General features: G+C 36.7%; 1 protein-coding gene across 1 annotated transcript in view; it reads left to right on the forward strand.

Annotated features, from left to right (window-relative positions):
* LOC122795761 (kyphoscoliosis peptidase-like) overlaps positions 1-20,670 on the forward strand; it is a 395,881-nt gene that overhangs the window by 162,248 nt on the left and 212,963 nt on the right. Inside the window, exon 3 of the mRNA XM_044064081.1 lies at positions 5,751-5,865. Coding sequence (XP_043920016.1) covers positions 5,751-5,865 — 115 coding nt within the window. The remainder of the gene's footprint in view (positions 1-5,750; positions 5,866-20,670) is intronic.

Consider the following 20,670-nt stretch of genomic DNA (forward strand, 5'->3'; position numbering starts at 1 on the left):
TATTAACTTTTTGAGAGAAGAGCTGCATGCTATTTATGGTTATTTGCCAGTAGAAATGGTCTGTGCCCAGGCTGAACATGACATTGGTCAATATTGATCAATGCAGTACCCCAGTAAACAAATATAAATAAATAAATAAATTCTGGTATCCAAATTTTGAAAACAAAATATTAAATTTTGGCTATTTATGCAATGTTGTTGCCTAGTACAAGTCTGTTTGAAGTGTATGAATTGTCAAAGAAATTCTGGTGTGAAACAAAGTGACTTTATCTCCATTATGTTATACACACACATTAAAGAATGTATATGAACACATCTATGACATTATTCCCTAGATAGAAGAAATGCCTCTACATCCACTATTAGATGCAGGTAGCATGTTGAATTTGGTGAAAAAAAATATACCCAAATGTAAAAAGAACTCTACCAAATAGCTTGCGTTCGTGAGGATAATGGAAACATCCCTTAGCAAAAGTGGGACTGGACATTGCTCCTGATGTGGTTTGGGGACTAGACTAAAATTTGTGTGAAGGGGCTCTGTCAAATTCAAACGATCCAGAGCCAGGCAAGAATGGTGAGTTAATTTCAGAAAATAACTTCGGAGGAAGCACATAGCTGTCCTGAGCATGAACGTACTGATTAAGAGGAGATAGCCTTCTTTGAAATAGAGTTAGAAAAAGTCTTCTCACTCTCTGAAAGAGATATCACTATAACAGTTTTACTGAATGAGGTTCTACACCCCTCTGTTTTATGGCTGGATAGTTATGAAGTAGGTGAATAACTTAATATTAGTCACCTTAACTTTATAAAAGCTCAGTAGGAAAACTCCACACTTAGGGAAGCTAGGGAAATATATTAATTAGTAATTAGGGTATTACTGCTAAAAATCCTAAAATACTGATTCATACTTTGAGTTTGTTAATGAGTTTATTTATTGATCTGAGAAGGAGGGGCCAATATAGTGAAGCAATTACTGGTGGAATACATGTGTTGAAGATATTTAGGTATAGGGAAAACCAGAAAGAAATATTGGGAAGGTTGTATTGGTCTGGTATCTTTCAGCTACTAAAAATATTGCTTTTCCTGTCTGACTGACAAAAGGCTGCTCCAACCTGTGCGTTCTGGTGTCCACTGGTAGCACTGCCTATTGCTGAGGCACCCTTTGAAAGAATAGTTATGGGCATAGTGCAACCCCCAGACAAGACAGCAAAAGGACAGCAGTACTGAAAACCTTAGCTAAAGAGTTAGTGCATATGTTTTCTAGCGCTGGAACACCTAATTAATTTAAGTGATTAAGGAATACATTTTATGCTGAAAGTAATAAAAACATTGTATCAAGTATTTAAATGAAAACAACATGGCACATGATTTTCCTAGCCATAGACAGACTAGTAAAATGACTTAGTAGGACTTTAAAGTTTATGCTGCTAAAGGCTATGGATTAAGATAGAATGAATTGGGATTCACTGGTAGGGAAGTACCTCAGGATTCCATGGACTTCACTCCATTTGCAATGTTGTATAGGAGGCATCCCAGGGAGATTTTAGATATAGCTAAAGTAGATTGGGAGGAAGATGCTATCTCTTTCAAATGTACAAAAACTTGTTTATATTTTTTTTACTCATTTGTTGACTGGGTAAACTCAGCAGATGCAATTGTCCATTTTCAGGAGTGAGCAGGAGCACAGTCTGGTTAAGTGACTTGTTTAGAGTCACACAGTAGGGAAATGGAAGTGGAAGGAATCAAACATTGCACCATTGGCTACAAGAATCACTTTAACAACTCAGATCTTATTCCTCATTGCTAACCGCCAGACAAATACCTTTCTAACATGTAAGAATGGATATTAGGTATCATAACAATGGTTCAAAAGTATTTTGAACAGGCTCAAGCAGACCAGAACTACAGTTATAAAAATGCTAGGTTAAGGAACTTTCAACCAGAATTTTAGTTGTTAGTTTTAGTTTCTACAGTGAGAAAGAAATGTCAACATGGCAAGCACCACATAAAGTGCTTGAAAAAAAATTGAAGAGAATAACTAACAAGTAAGACAAATTGTAAAATGTTACCGTATGAATGCCTAAAGCCCTTATGGGGGGGGGGGGTCCTTACAGCAGGTTTGGCTAGAAAAAAACCTGTTGAGTCAAAATCCAAATCCAGTATTACAAATTGATGAGGGCTTCTCTATAAATGAGAAAACAGAGTACAGGTGTTTATTCTGCAGAATGAGGACCTATTTTCAGTTCTGACAGGTAAGAGCACTTGGATACCACATGATAACATTGACACTGCCCTGAGAAAAAGTAAGGCTTAAGACTTCTAGGATTCCTGAGGTCCAAAGGCAAGAAAATTATACAAGAAATCAAAGAGATGCTGTTGATGAGTGCTAATAGTTTCATAGTGTAGGGAATATTCCCATAATTGTAATATTCAAGCCAAGTGGTATTTAAATTATCCCCATTTAAGTTAACATTTGAAGTTTGAAGTGTATCGCATGCTAGCAGTAGACAGACACAATGAAAACATTGGGAATGTAAGGTGTCAAACTACCCCCAACTTCATAACAGGATACTGAAAATACCTCTGAGAAAACAAGCTATAGAAAAGACTGCTTTCTCAGCCAAAAAGGCCTGTTTCAGTACAGAGTATTGTCTCTTGATCTCTGGTGCACCTCTGTTACCTTTCAGTTTCTGTTGAACAAGATTTTTTTACCCCACACCCATTATGCTGTGGTGTATTTAGACAATTTTGAGATTTATAACAAAGACTGGAAGACTGAGTAGTCATATGCACAAAGTGCAGGCTGTCCTGAGGAGGGAAGCCTTAACAATCAGTCCTTCCAAATGTAAAATAGAAAAAAATTGACTTCAGATTCTTAGATTTTGTAATTGGACAGGAATCATAAAACCTTAAAGTAGAGTCTGAAGAAAAGTAGTCTCAACCACTTGACACAAAATGAGTAAAAGACTTTCTAGGTCTAGCAAGGTATTAATACGGATTCATTCAGAGCTTTGTTGATCTGGTTTTCTATTTAACAAGTTTTATCCAAGCTAAGGCATCACAGAGGATTAAGTGGATTGTGGATGATGAAAATATATTCAGGAGTTAGAAAATCCCACTATGCACATACCCAGCACTTATAGCCCCTGACTTTTATACACTATTTTTGGTTTAGACAGGATTATAATTAAGTAAGAGGCAATCAGTCTGCAGATCATCACAAGCCTAGCCAAAAAATGTATTCAAAAGTTCCTTCTAGACTCAAGGAGGGCAAGACAAATAGAATAGGGGAAGATTTGAGGCTGCCCATCCAGTTATTCAGGTTTTCACTGAAAGTGGCAAGGGTGCTACTCTGCTTGACTTGTATTAGTTGTTTGTCCCAGAGGTGAGGGATACATTAGGAAGAAATCCATTATGCTGAAGTGTCTTATTTAGCTTCAAATGAAGAATGTGTTACTTTAATTTGGTATTTGAGGTACTACTTGTTATGTAAATGAACAGGAGGTTAAAAAGGGTTCATAGGCTCATAGGTGTGTACTATACTAATGTTGAATCATTAATGGATTAAAAGGCTAGCCACAGATTTTAGATTAAAACAAGATGAAGAGCTGTAACTTGGTTCTGTGAAATCTCAAGGAATTACATGTTACTGAGAGGCACTGTCTAGAAACTAAGAAGCTTTCCTTTCAGGATGTCTTGTGCTGTGACCTACAGCTAAGCTGCTGTCAGCCACACCTCTCAACTGTCCAGATTTTTTGCAGAATGCCCAGATTTTTACTTCATATTTTTGGTCTGTTCCTCATAAAAAATGTGCTTTTCTGGCAAATTACTGAAGATTGAAGTCATTCAATAATGGCATACATTTGGGTTTTAGATTTTATATCCTTCAGTAAATGCCTAACACAAATTCTATTGTTCTAGCAACTGTCAAGTTTACAAGATCAGTATTTATAATCTGTCCCTATTTTTGGACCTTTGTCCAGATTTTCACAGTATGTTCAGATGTTTGCTTCATATTTTGGTCTGTTCCTCATAAAATGTGTGGTTTCCTGGCAAATTGAGGAATGGAGTCACTAAATAACGGCAGTCATTTAAGTTACAGACTTTATAGTCTTCAGAAAATTCTTGCAAAAGCAAAACCTGTTATTTTAGCAACTTTCTAAGTTTACAAGAATAATATTTAAAATCTGTCTCTATTTTTAGGCTTTTTTCCCCTATTATTGTTGGATTTGACCAGATTTTTCATGCTAAGACGTTGAGAGGTATAGTTCAAATTTCTTGCAGTAAGAAGTTGGGAGGTACACTGTCAGCTGAAAATTTTCTGAAACCTGATATTGTTGCTACAGAAGAGCAGAGGAATTGCTGTTGGAACTATGTTTGCCAATGCACACATACTTGCAAAAGACCTTAACCTACATGAACATGATTAAAACTGAAAACTCATTTATACTCCAAATAGACCACCTGAAGATTGCGCCTCATCATACACTAAGAGAAAAAAAAGTGCTCCATCTTACAGGAATTTATTTCAGACAACTAAGTTTGAAAAACATACAATTCCATTTATTTCCGTTGCTTAGTATAAAACTCTTTGAAGTGCATGAACTGGTTGTTGTTCATAGAAACCCTAGTGTCTCCCAGAGTCTAATGGTTTACTATTAAAATCTCGACACTGACAAAAAAAAGTATGTAACATCGAAAGCAAATATCAAATTCCTGCATATTAAGTAGGTATAAATGTCGAGTCTGATGAACAAATTCAGCAGATTCGACATTTTCGCCAAATATCAAAAGTGAAGTCCATATAGGAGCAAAGGTAAGTGTAACTCCTACACTGCAATTCAAGTTTTTGCAGGGGGCATGACCCCCTGTGACCACCACACTCCCTGCAAACTATATATTCCAACTTTGAGAGCTCACTACACTGAGGAAAGGGATAAATTTCCCAATCTGCACTGTACCATGATCTCTAGTTATAACACCGAGTACATATCAACAAATACACAGTGGCATTCGCTATGTACTCTTGCTAAATTAACATTCAGAAACATGCAAATCAGCCAACTCCCATTTGGCATTCCCATGTTCACCGAACCTATATTCTATATTTTGATAGTAAGCCAGTCTAATTTTAATTCGTGTCATATACTAAAGACAAAGAACTGTTTTCTAACTGTAAGACTCCGGGTGATTTTATTATCTAGAATACCCAAGATAGATAGTTAGATAGATAGATACATGTATATATATATATATATATATATATATATATATATATATATATATATATATATATATATATATATATATATATACATCAGATCCTGTAATGTTATTTATGCTAAACTGCATTTGTGTATTGCCAATGGCTTAGTCATAGACGCACTCCTTTGTAGTAAGCTTGAACTACTCATAGAAGAGGGGGTGGTGGTTCTATTTTATTGAATTACTTTTAAATCATAGTTATTTTATTTAAATTTCCATTTTCTCTGACTTTGTATGAATTCAGACATAGTTTACATAGATAGAATGAGGTACTGGGTCAGATGCTTCACACTGGAGGTACAGAAACACAGCCTATTGCAAAAATGATTGATTTTAGTACTCTTCATGTTTTCTACAGCAATTTTAGTCAAATAATTTGCTGAAGTTTGATATTACACTGCAACAGTAAGATAACTGACTGCATTTCATTGCAGCTCTGCTTTGTTCAAGTGCTTACTGTGTTATTTAACTTTTCTATTACCTAGATAAAATCAGAAGGAGAGTGGACAATTCAGAACCTTGTACACTGTATCACTGAAGGAGCCCAGAATGATCTTGAAAGTATCAGAGCAATCTGGATTTGGCTTTGCTATAATATTGGTAACTAAATAAACTACTATTTTATTATATTGATTTCATCTTTGTTTAGGCGTATAACATTAAGTTTACACTAATATGGTCACACAGATTTATTTATATATCTGTTTATTTACATTATACAGAACTGGTTGCCCAACTAGGCCAACAGTTTGTTTTCAGGGAAGAATTCAGCTGGTATTGATACTGATTAGGGGGACTATGGACATAGCACCAGAGAAATTCTCCTTCTGTTTCAGTATTGGGGCTGTTTTGTTTCTTGCTATGAGAGAATGGAGAAGAAGGAGAATCGTATCAAAGGGCAGTGTGCTGCTGCGGGCTGGGGATGTAGATGAGAATGCAAGGGAGTATATGCAGTCTACAGATAATCCAGAGGAGAATACGCACAGTCAAGCAGTAGAGTTCAGGGGGAGGTGGGCTTGATATACAAACCCTAAATGGGACATAGGCATTAAAGGAACCAAGTGACACAAGTGTTTTTTTATGGTCAGAGGCAGTGGAAAATGTATGAAAAGATGAAACTGAATGCAGTATTGCCACGAGCCAGAAGAGGGGAGAATAGGACAATGAAAACCTTAAAGAAGCTGCAGGAGGAGAGTTTAGCTCTCAAATATCCCTAATTTCCCAGGAACACCCATTGTTAAGCTTAAATAAACTTTGATCCCAGACTGCCCAATTTGGGTACTTGTGTACCCACGATTTGCAGTAAAGTAACCTCTGTTCTGGTTGTAGATGTCTCAGCCAATCAGGGCATCACTTTACTGCATCTAACTTGTATGCAGCATTGGCCAGTTTCTTGCTTTCTTAATATGTGGTGGCAGACTTTGGCTTTTGTTTTCAGTTAGGTCCATTATTCCACATATTAAGCATTGTACAAGTTGTTTGTTCGTAATACCCAGTATGCCAAGCACAAAAAACAGTAAATGCGTCTCATCCCCGAAAGATTCATTTGCAGCCATTGCCAAAGTCAACACAAGTGCATTGTTACCACAATATCAGTTCATTTGATTTTGCTGAATAACTGGGCATGCTTCTGGGTTTCCTTTTGCAACAACTACAAACATTGTAAAGCACCCAATAAGATTAATTACTTCACAGTACGTTTTATTTTCTAGGCAGGGAATATACATGTTTTAGCGATGAGTTAGCTGGTATACCACTCTGAATATGTCCAATAAAAATACATGTATTGTACTATCATAAATGTTATTTACCAAATACTTTATTGTTTTATGAGACTAGTTATTCTTCTGCAGAAAAAATGTATTTAATCTTAATATTAAGAGTAGGATTATCTTTTTAGGCATCTATATAAGGACATTTCTTTATTTTGTAGGGGGGGAACATAGTCAAACAATGCAGTGTATTTGTTTTAAATGTATTACAAAAAAATCATGTTTGAAGAGTTTTAATTATTTCTGTTTTATATAAATATTGCCATTTATTGCTGTGAAAGTACTGGGTAGCTGTATAAATTATGATCGCATATAGGCACAACATTCAAATAATAAAATGCACACTAAGAATATAGAGGGTTTCCTCATTTTCTTTCTCAGACTTCTTTAAAATGATGTCCTGTCTCTGTATAATTGAACTTGTGTGGACATGTCTATTAATGTCTTTAATTTAAATATGCATATATTATGTTAATTAGGTGCCCCTAATTGTCTCTGGTTTTAAGGTCCTTTGTCCCTGATTCTTTCATCTGGAGGTTGAGAGGTATGGAGGAGAGGGATAGGGTCATTTAATTGCAGATATTCAAACAACACAGAAAGTGAAATGAAGCTATGCTCCTGTATTGAAGGAGAGAAAGAAAGCATGTAGAATGAATAGAATGAAGGAATGCGAAAGGAAAAAAAAAACAACTGTAAGGATTTCTTCAAAAATAGGACAACATAACCAAGTATGACATTTGGGACTTGGTGGTAGAAACACTGTTTTTTTTGTTTTTGTTTTAGTTTTTGTTTTGTTTGTTTTTCACCAACATCTGTGCATTCCTTTATGAATCCAAGGCATAAGTACTTTTGTCAGTTAACTTTTTATAATTTGAACTGTTAAACAGATTTATGGTTAAAGTGTAGAAAAAAAAGAACCTTTGCACCTGCTAGAGACATTACATGAAATGTAATGCAACAATTTAGTACAGGTATTAGTTCTGCACAGGACATTGTTACAAACTTTTTCTGATTTATGTAAAAGACATTTATACAGTGAAAAAAGTTTATGATGAAAGAAAATTAGGGACTGGAGCTTAGGATACATGTTGGTGGATTTAAAAGAAATTGATGGAAAAATAAAGCATTTACTCTGTACTGTAAACACTAATGGAGTAAGAAGAAATGTTTATTTGTATGGTCAACCAACTGTTTTTTTTTTTTTGTGGCAATGAAAATCATTTAATTAATATGCATAACAATTGCAATAAAATAGATACAATTGATATGGGAAATATGATTATGTCACAAAGAACTGTGCATCATTGTGCAATTGGTGCGGCAAAGGAGGACACTGGTGGATAGATTGTGTGTAAGAAGGGCAAAGTAATGTTTGGTAAACAGAGTTTTAAAATGATTTAACAGAGACTGTAGAATATAATGAGAAAAGATATGGAAATAAATAAGAAACAGTAAGAGGGAGGACTGGGTACTAAGGAGAAAGAAAGAGAAAGTGCAGTGCACAATTAGGGGATGGTATACAGAAAACTGAAAAAGGAATTGTACAGGAAAACGTTTCCTCCACTACAAAACGAAAGTAAAAAAGAAAACTACTAAAGGCCAACTTTAAATAGAAGACCATGTCAGACATAATAAAAAGAAATTAATAGGTCAGTACAACTCTTAAAAAAGAGATAATTTTTCAGTAACATCCTTAACTGTTAATAATATAGGGAATATAGGGAGAAGATTTACTGCCCTTGAATGGTGTAAAAATCATATATTTGCCTAGTATATAGTTCATAGTTCATAGTTTAGTACTAAGCTAACTGCCCTTGCGAGCCATTTTAAGCTTAGCCAATTATCCCTTTTGAGACTCATACCCTGCACCTTGTGTTTGTAAGGCAAACACCATAGCTATTAAGCCACCCTCCCAAGCCATGTGTAATACATGAAAACAAAGGTATCAGGGATAACCAAGAGCCTGCTTATTTTCCCTGGGGAAAATTAGATCATCAAATCCCTGTTTAAATCATATAATCAATGTGAAGGAAAGTGACATGCGGCAGAAGAATGTAAATTGGAATGCTATAATCATAAAAAGGAGGGACATTTGTGATTTGACTTTAACAGCAAATGAAACTATGCACTGAAGTGATGAAATGCAAATTATTCAACTGAGTTCAAATCTCGACTAACTGACAATGAGCTCAATCTGCGGACCGGTGATCCACTGTGGTGACTCCTAACCAGAGAACCAAAAGACATTGCATACCAATGAAGCCAGCATTTCTCTGTCTTTGGATTTAAGCTAGCACTGATGTTTGTGATTACACTAGTTTGTTTGTGTCTTTCGGCTTTTCCCGGTTAGGGGTCGCCATAGCAGAACTCCGGTCCGCTAATGATTGGCAGTAGATTTTTACGTACTGGCTTGCCGGGCCTAACACACAACCTTCAACGAAGGAACGCCCATTCACGCATGTCGCCACACAGAAGATGCTCTAACTGAGAATCGAACGGGCAACGTCTAACTGTGAGGCAACAACACTACCACAGCACCACCACCGCAGTAAATATACCATGCATTAGATTAGTACCAGATTCTGCTTTCCCATCAAGATGTCATTCTTTCAATATAACAAATTTGAGGAACAGTATTTTCAAAGGATGGCTGTAATATTTGGATTTAAACATTGCCATCACTCACAATATCTGAATCTTGAATACAGGCCATTGATGATGCCTTTTATGATAATGCAAGACAAGTGCACCTTATATCTGCTATCATGATGAACAGACCTTGTGGTCACTGTGTGCTTTTACATTTGCTGCTAGCAGTTTGGTGAAACAGAGTTGACTAGGTCCTGTTTCTATGCACAGAACAAGTCAAATGCAATGTTTTACTACAATAGCAGAATAATGCATACATGAAAATATGAATATGGTTTTAAATATGTTTTCTATAATCAATTAAGTCCCCATGCCACATTAAGTCATTGCTTCATACAAGAGTATAGCTGTCAGAAAAGCAGATTTCCTTCTTTAAAAAATGTGTTAAAATGTATATTTTTGGCAATCAATTCCCTTTATTATTATAATAATGATAATAGTAATAATAATAATAATTATTATTATTATTATTATTAACACATTCTATGCATTAATAACATAAGAAAAGTAAACAAAAAAGAAAAAAACTAATTATTTTTCCATCTAACAACATACTCTCTATATTATCTAGGAACACACAACCAGGAAACAAATTAAAATGAATAATCTATTAAATGGCATCATAAATATCTATTATATAAATTCCACCAATCATGATCTAAAAATTATAGCCTAGGACCTACCAATATGATCTTCTTTTTATCTGTTTTTATTTCCACTGGAGACATATCAAATAAAAAAACATTTCAGGATTAGAATGTAATCCACATCCTATAAACCTTTTACTACACATATATCACATTGCCAAAAATTTTGTTTCTTCACATGTCCACAATTATTGGTTTAAATCATTTAATTCCTTATCACAATATCAACATAATCCAGAATTAGCAAACTGCATTAAAATAATACATTTGCTGTAATATGAATAGCAAATATACTGTTGTATAGTATTGTATTGTTCTGTTCTTTACAGTGGCTTGATTATAAATAATATTGGTCACAGTTTCTAACCAAAAATCCTTCATCCAAGATATATTTAAGGTAAATTCCCATTTTGTTTTCCCAGGCATATTAAAATTTGGACTTAATTTGACTTGTAACTTGTGTAGCATTTCAATCACTTTTTACCATTTGTATGATTTTTGATGGGGGGACAAAGGCCCAAAAATAGGAACATATTTTTAATATTGCTGTTATAACTTAGAAAATTGCTAGAATAACACAGTTTGTGTTTGAATGCATTTTCTGAAGGACATTAAGCCTGAAACTCAAATATATGTCATTACTTGGTGACTTCAGTCCTCAGTGATTTACCAGAAAACCACCAATTTTATAAGCAACAGACCAAAAATATAAGGCAATAATCTGTACAGTTGAGCGGTATTGGGGGGGGGTATACATTTTTCAAGGGAAATATCACCATGAGTAAAATCTTCATTTTTAACTATATTTATTCATCCTAATTAAATTTATATATAAATATATATATATATATATATATATATATATATATATATATATATATATATATATATATTGTATACTATTTAATGCCACCCTAATTTTTTCTCACTAAATAGCATATATTTTCAAAAATGATCTCTTAAAATCATTACAAATTATTATACCTAAAAACTTAATTTCACTAACAATAGGAATTAACTGATCCACCTTTAAATGATCATTTAGGTTCATAGGTTCATATGTTGGTACAAGGCTATCGGCCTTAGTGCCTATACAAACCTAGCTACAACAATTCCCTGGATATTTCTTCCCACAATATTTACTTCCCTGGACCCCTGTCTAGCAGGACAAATGACGTGATCCCTGGGGTGAATTTCCTATCTCCCATCCAATCATCAAGGTTCCTTTTGAAGAGTGCCAAGGAGGCGCTCTGCTTGACATGTATGGGCAGTCTATTCCAGAGTATGGGGAGTCTCTGGGTCAGGAACCTATCCCTCCAGCATGTTTTGTTCATTGTGATGACAAGGTTTAGATCCCTGGAGCATGTGGTTCTGAGGGATTGGGATTTCTTTAAGTGGAGCATGTCCAACAGCTCAAGGAATTCTTTCTGATTTACTACAATTTATTGCATAACCTATCATACTACTTACTGCATCAAAAAGCTTCATAAGATACATTTTTGTTATAATCTCTCAATATTATCAACAAAGCATATGGAAATGTCACTAGTACTGTATCATTCCTTCTATTGATGGAACATAATAATACTTCCTGAAGTTTATATAAAAGAGGATTTATACTTAAAACAAACAATGTATCTGAAAGGGGGCTACCTTGTCTAACTCCTTTTAATATTGGAAATGTAGATGTTATTCTATCATTACCTTAAATAGGATTATGTCTGAGCTTACAAATTCTGAATTATTGCAATTAATGGTAAGAGAAAGACATAATATTCCAAAACTTGCCAAATAAATCTTCAGTTTAAAAAAAATCTAATGACTTAGCAGCATCAAACCTAACAAAATCTACCCTAGCATTAACTTTCTCAGCATTAAACTTCAAAGCTTGTAATAGTACATTTGAATCATTCAATTTTCTTTGAGGGCAAAAAACAAATTGCATTTGATTAAGTACTTTATTTAAATGTACTATAAGTTTTTGATGGCAACCAGTTGAAATGCTGGGAGCTGCTACAGCGAGTCTTGAAAAGTGGAGACTGAATGGCCAAAAGATCGGACTTATATATTCTAAGTCAGGTCCCTATTAATTTGATGAAACTTTAGCTTGTCGAACTACAAAAGATTGACAGCTAAAGATCGAAACGTCCAACCTGCGAACGATCAGCTAAGTGAATTTTTCCCATGGAACGAATTCACTTGGCTGTTACACAAAACAAAAACCTTTCAACCTGAATTAAGTTGGGGCTTTGCCCCCCACACCCCCTAACTAAATATACTAACTCCGAGATTGCTCCACATCAGGAAAAGGACAAATTCCTATTAAAGGTCAAGCAAATTCTTTCCCTGAGAAAAAATTTGCTTAGCTGGCCATTTGCGGTTTGGCTCTTTTGATCTTTAGCTGTCAATCTTTTGTAGTTCGACAAGCTAAAGCTTCATCAAAGTAATAGGGACCCACTAAGTCTGAGATGCCATTTCTCAGAATTATTCCATTTTCTCTGAGATATTGCAGTCTCAGAACTGACATATATATATATATATATATATATATATATATATATATATATATATATATAAGCTCAGGGGGTGTGGGGAGCTTAAAGGAAAACAATGATTTATACAATTTGTGCTTCTCCTGTGCTTTTGGTCTTTCTTTCAGCTTTTCAGCACTCTGCATTTCAAGTGTCAACATTTCAACAGGGAGCTGTTTTATATTTATAACCATTTGTATAATTATATAATCAAAATTTAAAAAATGTATTAGACAATAATACTAAGGACTCATCCCATCTTTAGTTTACTTCTTTAATAATATCATTATGCCACTTTCATTGACTTAGACATCCCCAAACCAGGAAAAACTAAAAGATTTTCTAATTTATATAAAAAGGAGCTAATTCTTCTTTATACACTTAATAAAATTCTGCTGTAAATCCATTAGGATCAGGAATTTTTTGGCTTTCAATGAATCAATAGTATCATTAATGTCATCCAAAGTTATTAACACAACCTCAAAATGTACCTGTGTCTTAGGAATTGATTGCAACCATTCCTTTATCTCATAGATGCTTTTCGACCATTTCTGTGTATAATTATTATTGCATTATATAAAATACTTTCTATCTTATTAAAATCTAATAGAGACCCTGTATTGTCCTTTATTTGATGTACAAATGTTTTATTTCAATTTTCTTACTTGAAAAAACAAAACCTTCCCTACTATATCATATTGATAAAAGATAGTTTTAGAAAATATCTTAACTACTCTGTCTGTAGTTTCCTTGACACTCATATAAACTAACACATTTTTGTCTCTACAAAGGAAAATATCATAATTTACTGCCAACAACTGAAATAATATATCTACTTGTTGATCAGATGATTACATATTATTCTATTTTTATGATAATCTTGATCTTATAAGACAAAATATAACTACAGAGAAGCTTTAAATGCATCCCATTTCATAGTAAAAGGGACAAGTGTATTAAGGTACAGTTCCCAGAATTCTAAAATCTTAATTCATACCTCTTCAACCATATCTTGAGATTCTAATCAAGAAGCATATATTCTACTTTTTATAAAATGTCTAATCATTCTATTGTAAACAAAAAAACAGTCTTAATAAGTTATGATCTGACAACAGTGCAAAATGGTAATCATCGATTTTCATTAAATAAATGAAATCATATGATGCAAAAAACCTATCTATTCTAGAACGCAAATCCTTAGGGTGTGAAATATGTAAAAAGCTTTCATATCTGGATTAACAATTCTCCACACATCATAAAATTCTTTCTTATTTTAAAAAATTATTTAACAAACCACCATGTTTAAATTGTTATGAAGTACTCTTTGGCTAGTATGATTTAATTTTATTTACAACTATCACATGCCAATCACAACCAAGAAGAATGAAGATTTTGCTTAACTCTTGTAAATCCAAAGATGTATCTTGTAGAAATACATTATAATTTTCAGTTTATGTTGTTCAGTTTATGCGCCCTTCTGGAATTATTTATTTATTTATTTATTTTTATTTATTTAACAAATGTAATAAATAAATAATCTAAGAAAGGAGCATAAACTGAACTCACTGACCACTTATTGTAAAACTCTCCCATTGAACTAGAAAAAAATCTGTTTTTTTCACTCTGCCTTTCTTTTCTGGTGTATTTTAACGCCTCAAAATTACTCTGACTGCTTCTTATAGAATTTTAATGTTTTCTGCAGAATGGCTGCCTGTGGGATTGATATATCAATGTGATCTTGTTTTTCTTCAAGTCTTTCTCTTTCTCATAATCTGTTTCCTATCTACTTTATATGATTCATGCTAGACATAAGGAAGTAGTGGTGTATTCCCATACTATTGACACATTATGGGATTAGTGTCAGTCACTGTCATCTTATATAACTTCTGTAATAGGACTGCTTCTTTTATTTACTGAATGCCCTCATTTAAGTGCTTAGGGCTTGATTTACAATATACTAAGGTGTTGTAGAGCTGCAACCAAAAAAGTATGTAAATTGCAGGCCTTTGGTCAAAGTTATTTTTTGTAGTGTAAGAAGAATTGACCATCCCCTCCTGTCACACTCTTCCCTCAGTTGTCAAAACCGTCACTGCTCTGAGCGATCCTTGCAGTTTCATGTACAAATGACAGCTGTTACCAAAAAGGAAGATTTGAAAGTAATTCTGTTCCTGAGCATCAGCAGTGGAAAGATTTTTATTTAAATAGTTAAAGTATTTCAAATTTCCCTTTCCTAATGTTTTAATGAAACTTCACATAGCATATGTAAGCTAAAGTAAATTCAGCTGTATATTATGGCTGCCATCAATTGTTAAATTTCCTTTGTTGACTAGAAAATGCTCATGCACTCCACTTGTGTAAGGACTGACTCAAAGTCTGTGGAAGATTTCTCTTCCAAACAATCTGTGCACCAGGTATGCATCCTCCTCTCGAAGGATATCACAAGAAAATATAAAAGACTTTCTTATAAGCAGTATCAGTGCACCTAACTGATAGGGTCACCACCTGTCTCACTTCCTGCAAAGAAGTCCGGATTTGGGCAGTTTTGTCCTATTGCTGTAAGAGGGCATGAAAACAGTAAATGTGTTGATGCTTTACAAGAATTACAAGAAAAAAATATGTTCTGACTTTTTTGTAAATGTCATCTTAAAATGTAAAGTATTATAAACAAACAGTACAAGGAGGAGTACAGGAGAAAGGACAAAGGTGGGTCCTTAGTGTCTTAAAACTAGTTGCTTCAGGCAGGTGTGGCTCATCAGCCTGGGAAGGCAGGCCACCTAGGAGAAGGTGAACTATGATTTAAAACCTCTGCTGCCTTGTGGCAGTACTTGTCTTGGTGAAGGCTACAGGAATAAACCCCAAGGAAAAATACAGAGATAGAACCCCCAAGACAGTTTGAGGTTGTACTAAACCTCACTCTGGCAGTTCCTGCGATGACAGCAATGCCAAGATTTACTGGCCTTGACTTTTCCTTTGAATTACATCAATGGCATGGAGAGAGGGAACCTGCTGCTAGCTGTTTCCTCAAAATTCACTTCTCAAAACCTGAACCCTGGAGAGGATACTCCAGCATCATGCTGTGAGCAGTGGCACAACACGGGAAGCAGCAGTTACCAGGAATAAGCCAATGACATCAATTGGCATGGTATGAGGTACCAGGGGCTGCTTCCAATGGTGGGAGAGTTCCTTTGATCTCACTGGGCAGCGACCACCTGCCTTAAGCTGGGCATCCATAGCCAAATAGGTACCGCCTTGCCATGGTCCACTTGCTCCACTGGGTGTGTGGGGCTTAGGGAACCCCCAACAGGTAGATGATTAACCCTATACCAGGAAAAACATAAAAGCAATAAAATAAACCAGTCTTTAGGTTGAGCACATGGAACATAAGGATGATGACTCCAGGCATTATGAAGATCTACAGAACATCGGTGATGTTCAGAAGATAACAGTCATTAATAACAAGCTAAGCAGATTGCAGATGGACGTTGTGGCTCTCTAGGAAACAAGGCTGTAGTCCATTGGATGTCTCATGGAGAAGGACTTTACTTTTTCTGGCATAGGAAACTTCCAGAAGAGACCAGGGAACTTGGTGTTGGTTTCACAACCAGAAACAACCTGGTTGGCTCAGTCATACCAACAAATATGGGAAGTGCCAGAGTGCTGAAAATTCAGCTACAAACACCAGTGGCCATGGACAATTTCTACAGAGTCTATGTGCCTACTTTAACTTCTACCCAGAAAGTCAAGGATAAGTTCTATGATGAACATAGTGCTGCCATCAGTGAAGTCCCTTCCCATGAACTGTTATTCATTCTTGGCAACTTTAATGCCAGAGTTTGTAGTGACCATCACAGCTGGCCATCCTGTCTAGGACAGTTCAGAACAGGAAAAATTAATGAAAATGTACAGTGTCTCCTTGAACTTTGTTCCCAGTATGACCTCTGTATAACCAACACCTTCAACCTTCATCAGTGTCAAGCCTCAGCACAAAGTTTTGTGGTGACACCCAATATCGAAACACTCGCATGTGTTTGACCTCATCCTCACCAAATACAGCAGTTTACAAAGTGTCAGGGTAATATGCAGTTACCACAGTGCAGACTGTGATGCCAACCACTTGCTTGTGTGCAGTAAAGTAAACATCCAGCCATGAAGCTTCCTTCATTCTAAAAGGGAAGGGAGACTGCACATTGATATAGGCAAGATATGTGACCCTTCAAAAGTATGCAAGCTTGTTCAAGCACTTGAAGCAGCCTTGCCCTGCCCAGATGGTACTGACACCAGCAAGAGACAGGAAAAACTATGGGATGCTATCTATAATACTGCAATATCTATATTTTGGAAGAGGACAGTCAAGTGTGCTGATGCATTTGAAGCCGACACTAAAGTGATGATACTCCTGATTGAAAAGAAGAGACAGGCACTGGCTGCATACAGATCCTTTCCCAATGAGGAGAACTTGCAGGCACTCTAGTGTGCTTGGAGTCAAGTGCATCAGGTAGCTCAGTGGAGTGCAAATGATTATTGGCTCCAACTGTGCTTCAAGATTCAGCAGGCCACAGACATTGGCAACATATGAGAAATATACAATGGGATCAAGCCAGCCATCAGTCCATCACAAAGGAAGATCACCCACTTATGATGGCCACAGACAAGATTTTGAAGGAAAAAGACAAGCAGATGGAATACTAGATAGAACACTATTAGCAGCTGTATGCCAGAGGGACCATAGTTATGGAGAGAGCCCTGAACGCCATCAAGCCTCTGCCAACTATGATGGAACTCAGTGCTGAGCCCACCTTAGAGGAATTCGACGATGCACTAAAAGCACTCACTTCAGGAAACCCCCCTGCGAAAGATGCTATTCCCTCAGAAATCCTTAAATGTGTCACTGGTCCTCTAATCTCAGAGCTGCATGCAATACTTTGTCAATGATGAAGGCAGTATACCACAAGATATGAGGGATGCTAACATAGTTACTATCTATAATAATAAGGGTGACAAAAGTGATCATAACAACTATCGCAGCATCCTGTGTACAGTGGGGAAGCTGTATGCAGAAGTTGTCCTGATGAGACTCCATGTTCTTGCAGACAGAGTTTACCCTGAGTCTCAGTGTGGGATCAGAGCTGAACGATATACTAAAGACATGGTTTTCTTTGTTAGGCAACTACAAGAAAAGTGCAGGGAGCAGAACAGATCTCTGTATATTGTCTTCATTGATCTGACTAAGTCATTCGACTTAGTCAGTAGGAAAGATCTATTTGTGATTCTGGCAAAGATCAGCTGTCATCCAACACTGTTTAGCATTATCAGTGCCTTTCATGAAGTTATTTTGAGATTTTCAGTGGCATGAAGCAGGAGTGAGTACTGGCTCCAATATTGTTTGGTATCTTCTTTTCAGTTCTATTAAAATTTGCTTTCAGAACTGCTACAGAGGGTATCTTTCTCTGAATCAGAACAGATGGCAACCTTTTCAAACTGTCAAGGCTTAAATCAAAGACCAGGGTGCTTAGGAAATGTCTAAGGGAGTTCCTGCTTAGGGATGATGTAGCTATTGCTACTCACACTCATCAGGAACTTCAGTCACTCATGACTCACTTTGTGGATGCATGTATGGAATTTGGCATCACAGTCAGTTTAAAGAAGACCCAGAGTGACTAACCAAAATGTGGGCAAAGAGACATCAATCAGAATGAGTGAATGAGCTGGAGGTCATCCATGAGTTTGTGTACCTAGGCTCTACAATCTCTGACAACTTGTTACTTGATAGCAAGATCAACAAACACATTGAAAAAGTTGCCACAACATTTTCTAGGCTGATGAAGAGAGTATGAGCTAATAATAAGCTCACTGTGCTGACCACATTGCAGGTTTACACAGGCTGTGTTTTGAGTACATTACTGTATGTCAGTGAAACATGGACTTTGCACTCAAAACAGGAATAGCAGCTTAATGCATCACATATGCGCTGTCTTAAGCACATCCTTGATATCTCATGGCAGGACAAGATCCCCAACAGCTTAGTGCTTGACAGGATGGGCATCACCTCCACGTTTACCCTCCTGAAACAGAGGTGTATGCATTGGTTTGCTCATATCTCACACATGACAGATGGCTGAATACTGAAAGACATCATTTTTGGAGAGCTGGAGTCAGAAAGAGGCTAAAAAGGGTGACCCAAATTGTGCTACAAGGACATATGCAAGTGAGACCTCAATGCTCTTTCCATCAGCATGAACACTTTGTATTCTTTTACCTCAGACAAGTATGCCTGGAAATGAGGAGTGAAGGAAGCTCTCACTATGTATGAAACCACCTTATAGGTTCATAGGTTCATAGGTTCATACTAGGCTATCTGCCCAAGGGCATTTATAAGCCTAGCCCATAGTTATTTGGCTTTCGCCACCCCTTTAGTTTGAATAAAACTATGCCCATTATTTTGCTGTGCCTCTGTCAAGCGGTGACACTGAAGTAATCCCTGGGGTATATCTGTGATCCCCCATCCATTGGTCAAGATTCCTCTTGAACAAGGCCAGCGAGGTGCTCTGCCTCACATGTACCGGGATTTTGTTCCACAGCATAGGGAGTCTCTGGGTGATGAATCTGTCCCTCCAGCACGTTCTATTAATAACCGTGTCAAGGTTTAAGTCTCCCGCCCTTGTGGTTCTGGGGGATCTAGATTTTTTGAGGTGAAGCATATTCATCAAATCAGGGTTTGACATGGCCTTATATGTCAGGCACAGGTCACCTCTGAGCAAGCGGTATGAGACTGAATAGAGCTGGAGTTCTTTCAGTCGGGCAGCATAAGACATATTTTTGAGACCCTTTATCCTTTTGGTGAGGAACTTTTGGGGCCTTTCCAGCTGCTGCAGGTGTCGGGTCAGATACATTCGAATGGGGCATTGTACTCAATCATAGGTCTTATGAGTGATGAGTACAGGGGACGATGACCTCCCTTGATCTAGATGTGAATCCCTTCATGATCAGGTGGGCAATGTAGAAGGTTTTCCTAACTACTTTAGCAACATGAGTGTCAAACGAAAGGCTACTGTCAACCTGGGTCCCCAGATCCCTGATGACTTCTTCTGTGCTCAGTGGATTGCCACCTATATGGTAGCTAGGGGTAACCTTGTTTTTCCCGAAGGGTATGACTATGCATTTCTTGGCATTTAACTTTAGGCCATGGCTCTGGCACCAGTTATCCGTTTCTGTGAGGCCCTTCTGAAGGATATCTGTGTCAGATGTGTTTTCGACTATGGCGCCCAGTTTGCAGTCATCTGCAAACTTTGTCAGCCATAACCCTCCTGTGTTTGCTTGTACTTGAGAAAAGTAGATGCCGAACAAGAGTGGACCCAGGACTGAGCCCTGTGGGACACCACTTGTGACAGGCTTTGAGTCTGACATGGCTCCAGCAACTCTGACCCTGTGGGTTCTGTCACTTAGCCAGTTTGCAACCCATCTTGTGATGTATGGGTTTACATTCAAGCTGATGAGTTTTGTGATGATAGCTGAGTGGGATACTGTGTCGAAGGGCTTTGCCAGGTCAAGGTAGGCTGTATGGACTGCCTTTCCTCATCAATGGCCTTGGTGACTGTTTCAAAAATCAACCAAGTTTAAAGGCATGATCTGCCTTTGACAAAGCCAAACTGGGTTGGATCCAAAGTCTGCAAGTTCCCTATGTTTTATTTATGAGTTCCATTATGATCCTCTCCATGGCTTTGCAGATAAGGCTTGTCAAGCTAATGGGACGGTAATTTCCAGGGTCGATGGAGGCACCGCCCTTCTGAAGTGGGACCACAGTGGGGT

Source organism: Protopterus annectens, chromosome 2.part2, assembly GCF_019279795.1.
Source record: "Protopterus annectens isolate FY-2018-M chromosome 2.part2, PAN1.0, whole genome shotgun sequence".
Classification (NCBI taxonomy): Eukaryota; Metazoa; Chordata; order Ceratodontiformes; family Protopteridae; genus Protopterus; species Protopterus annectens.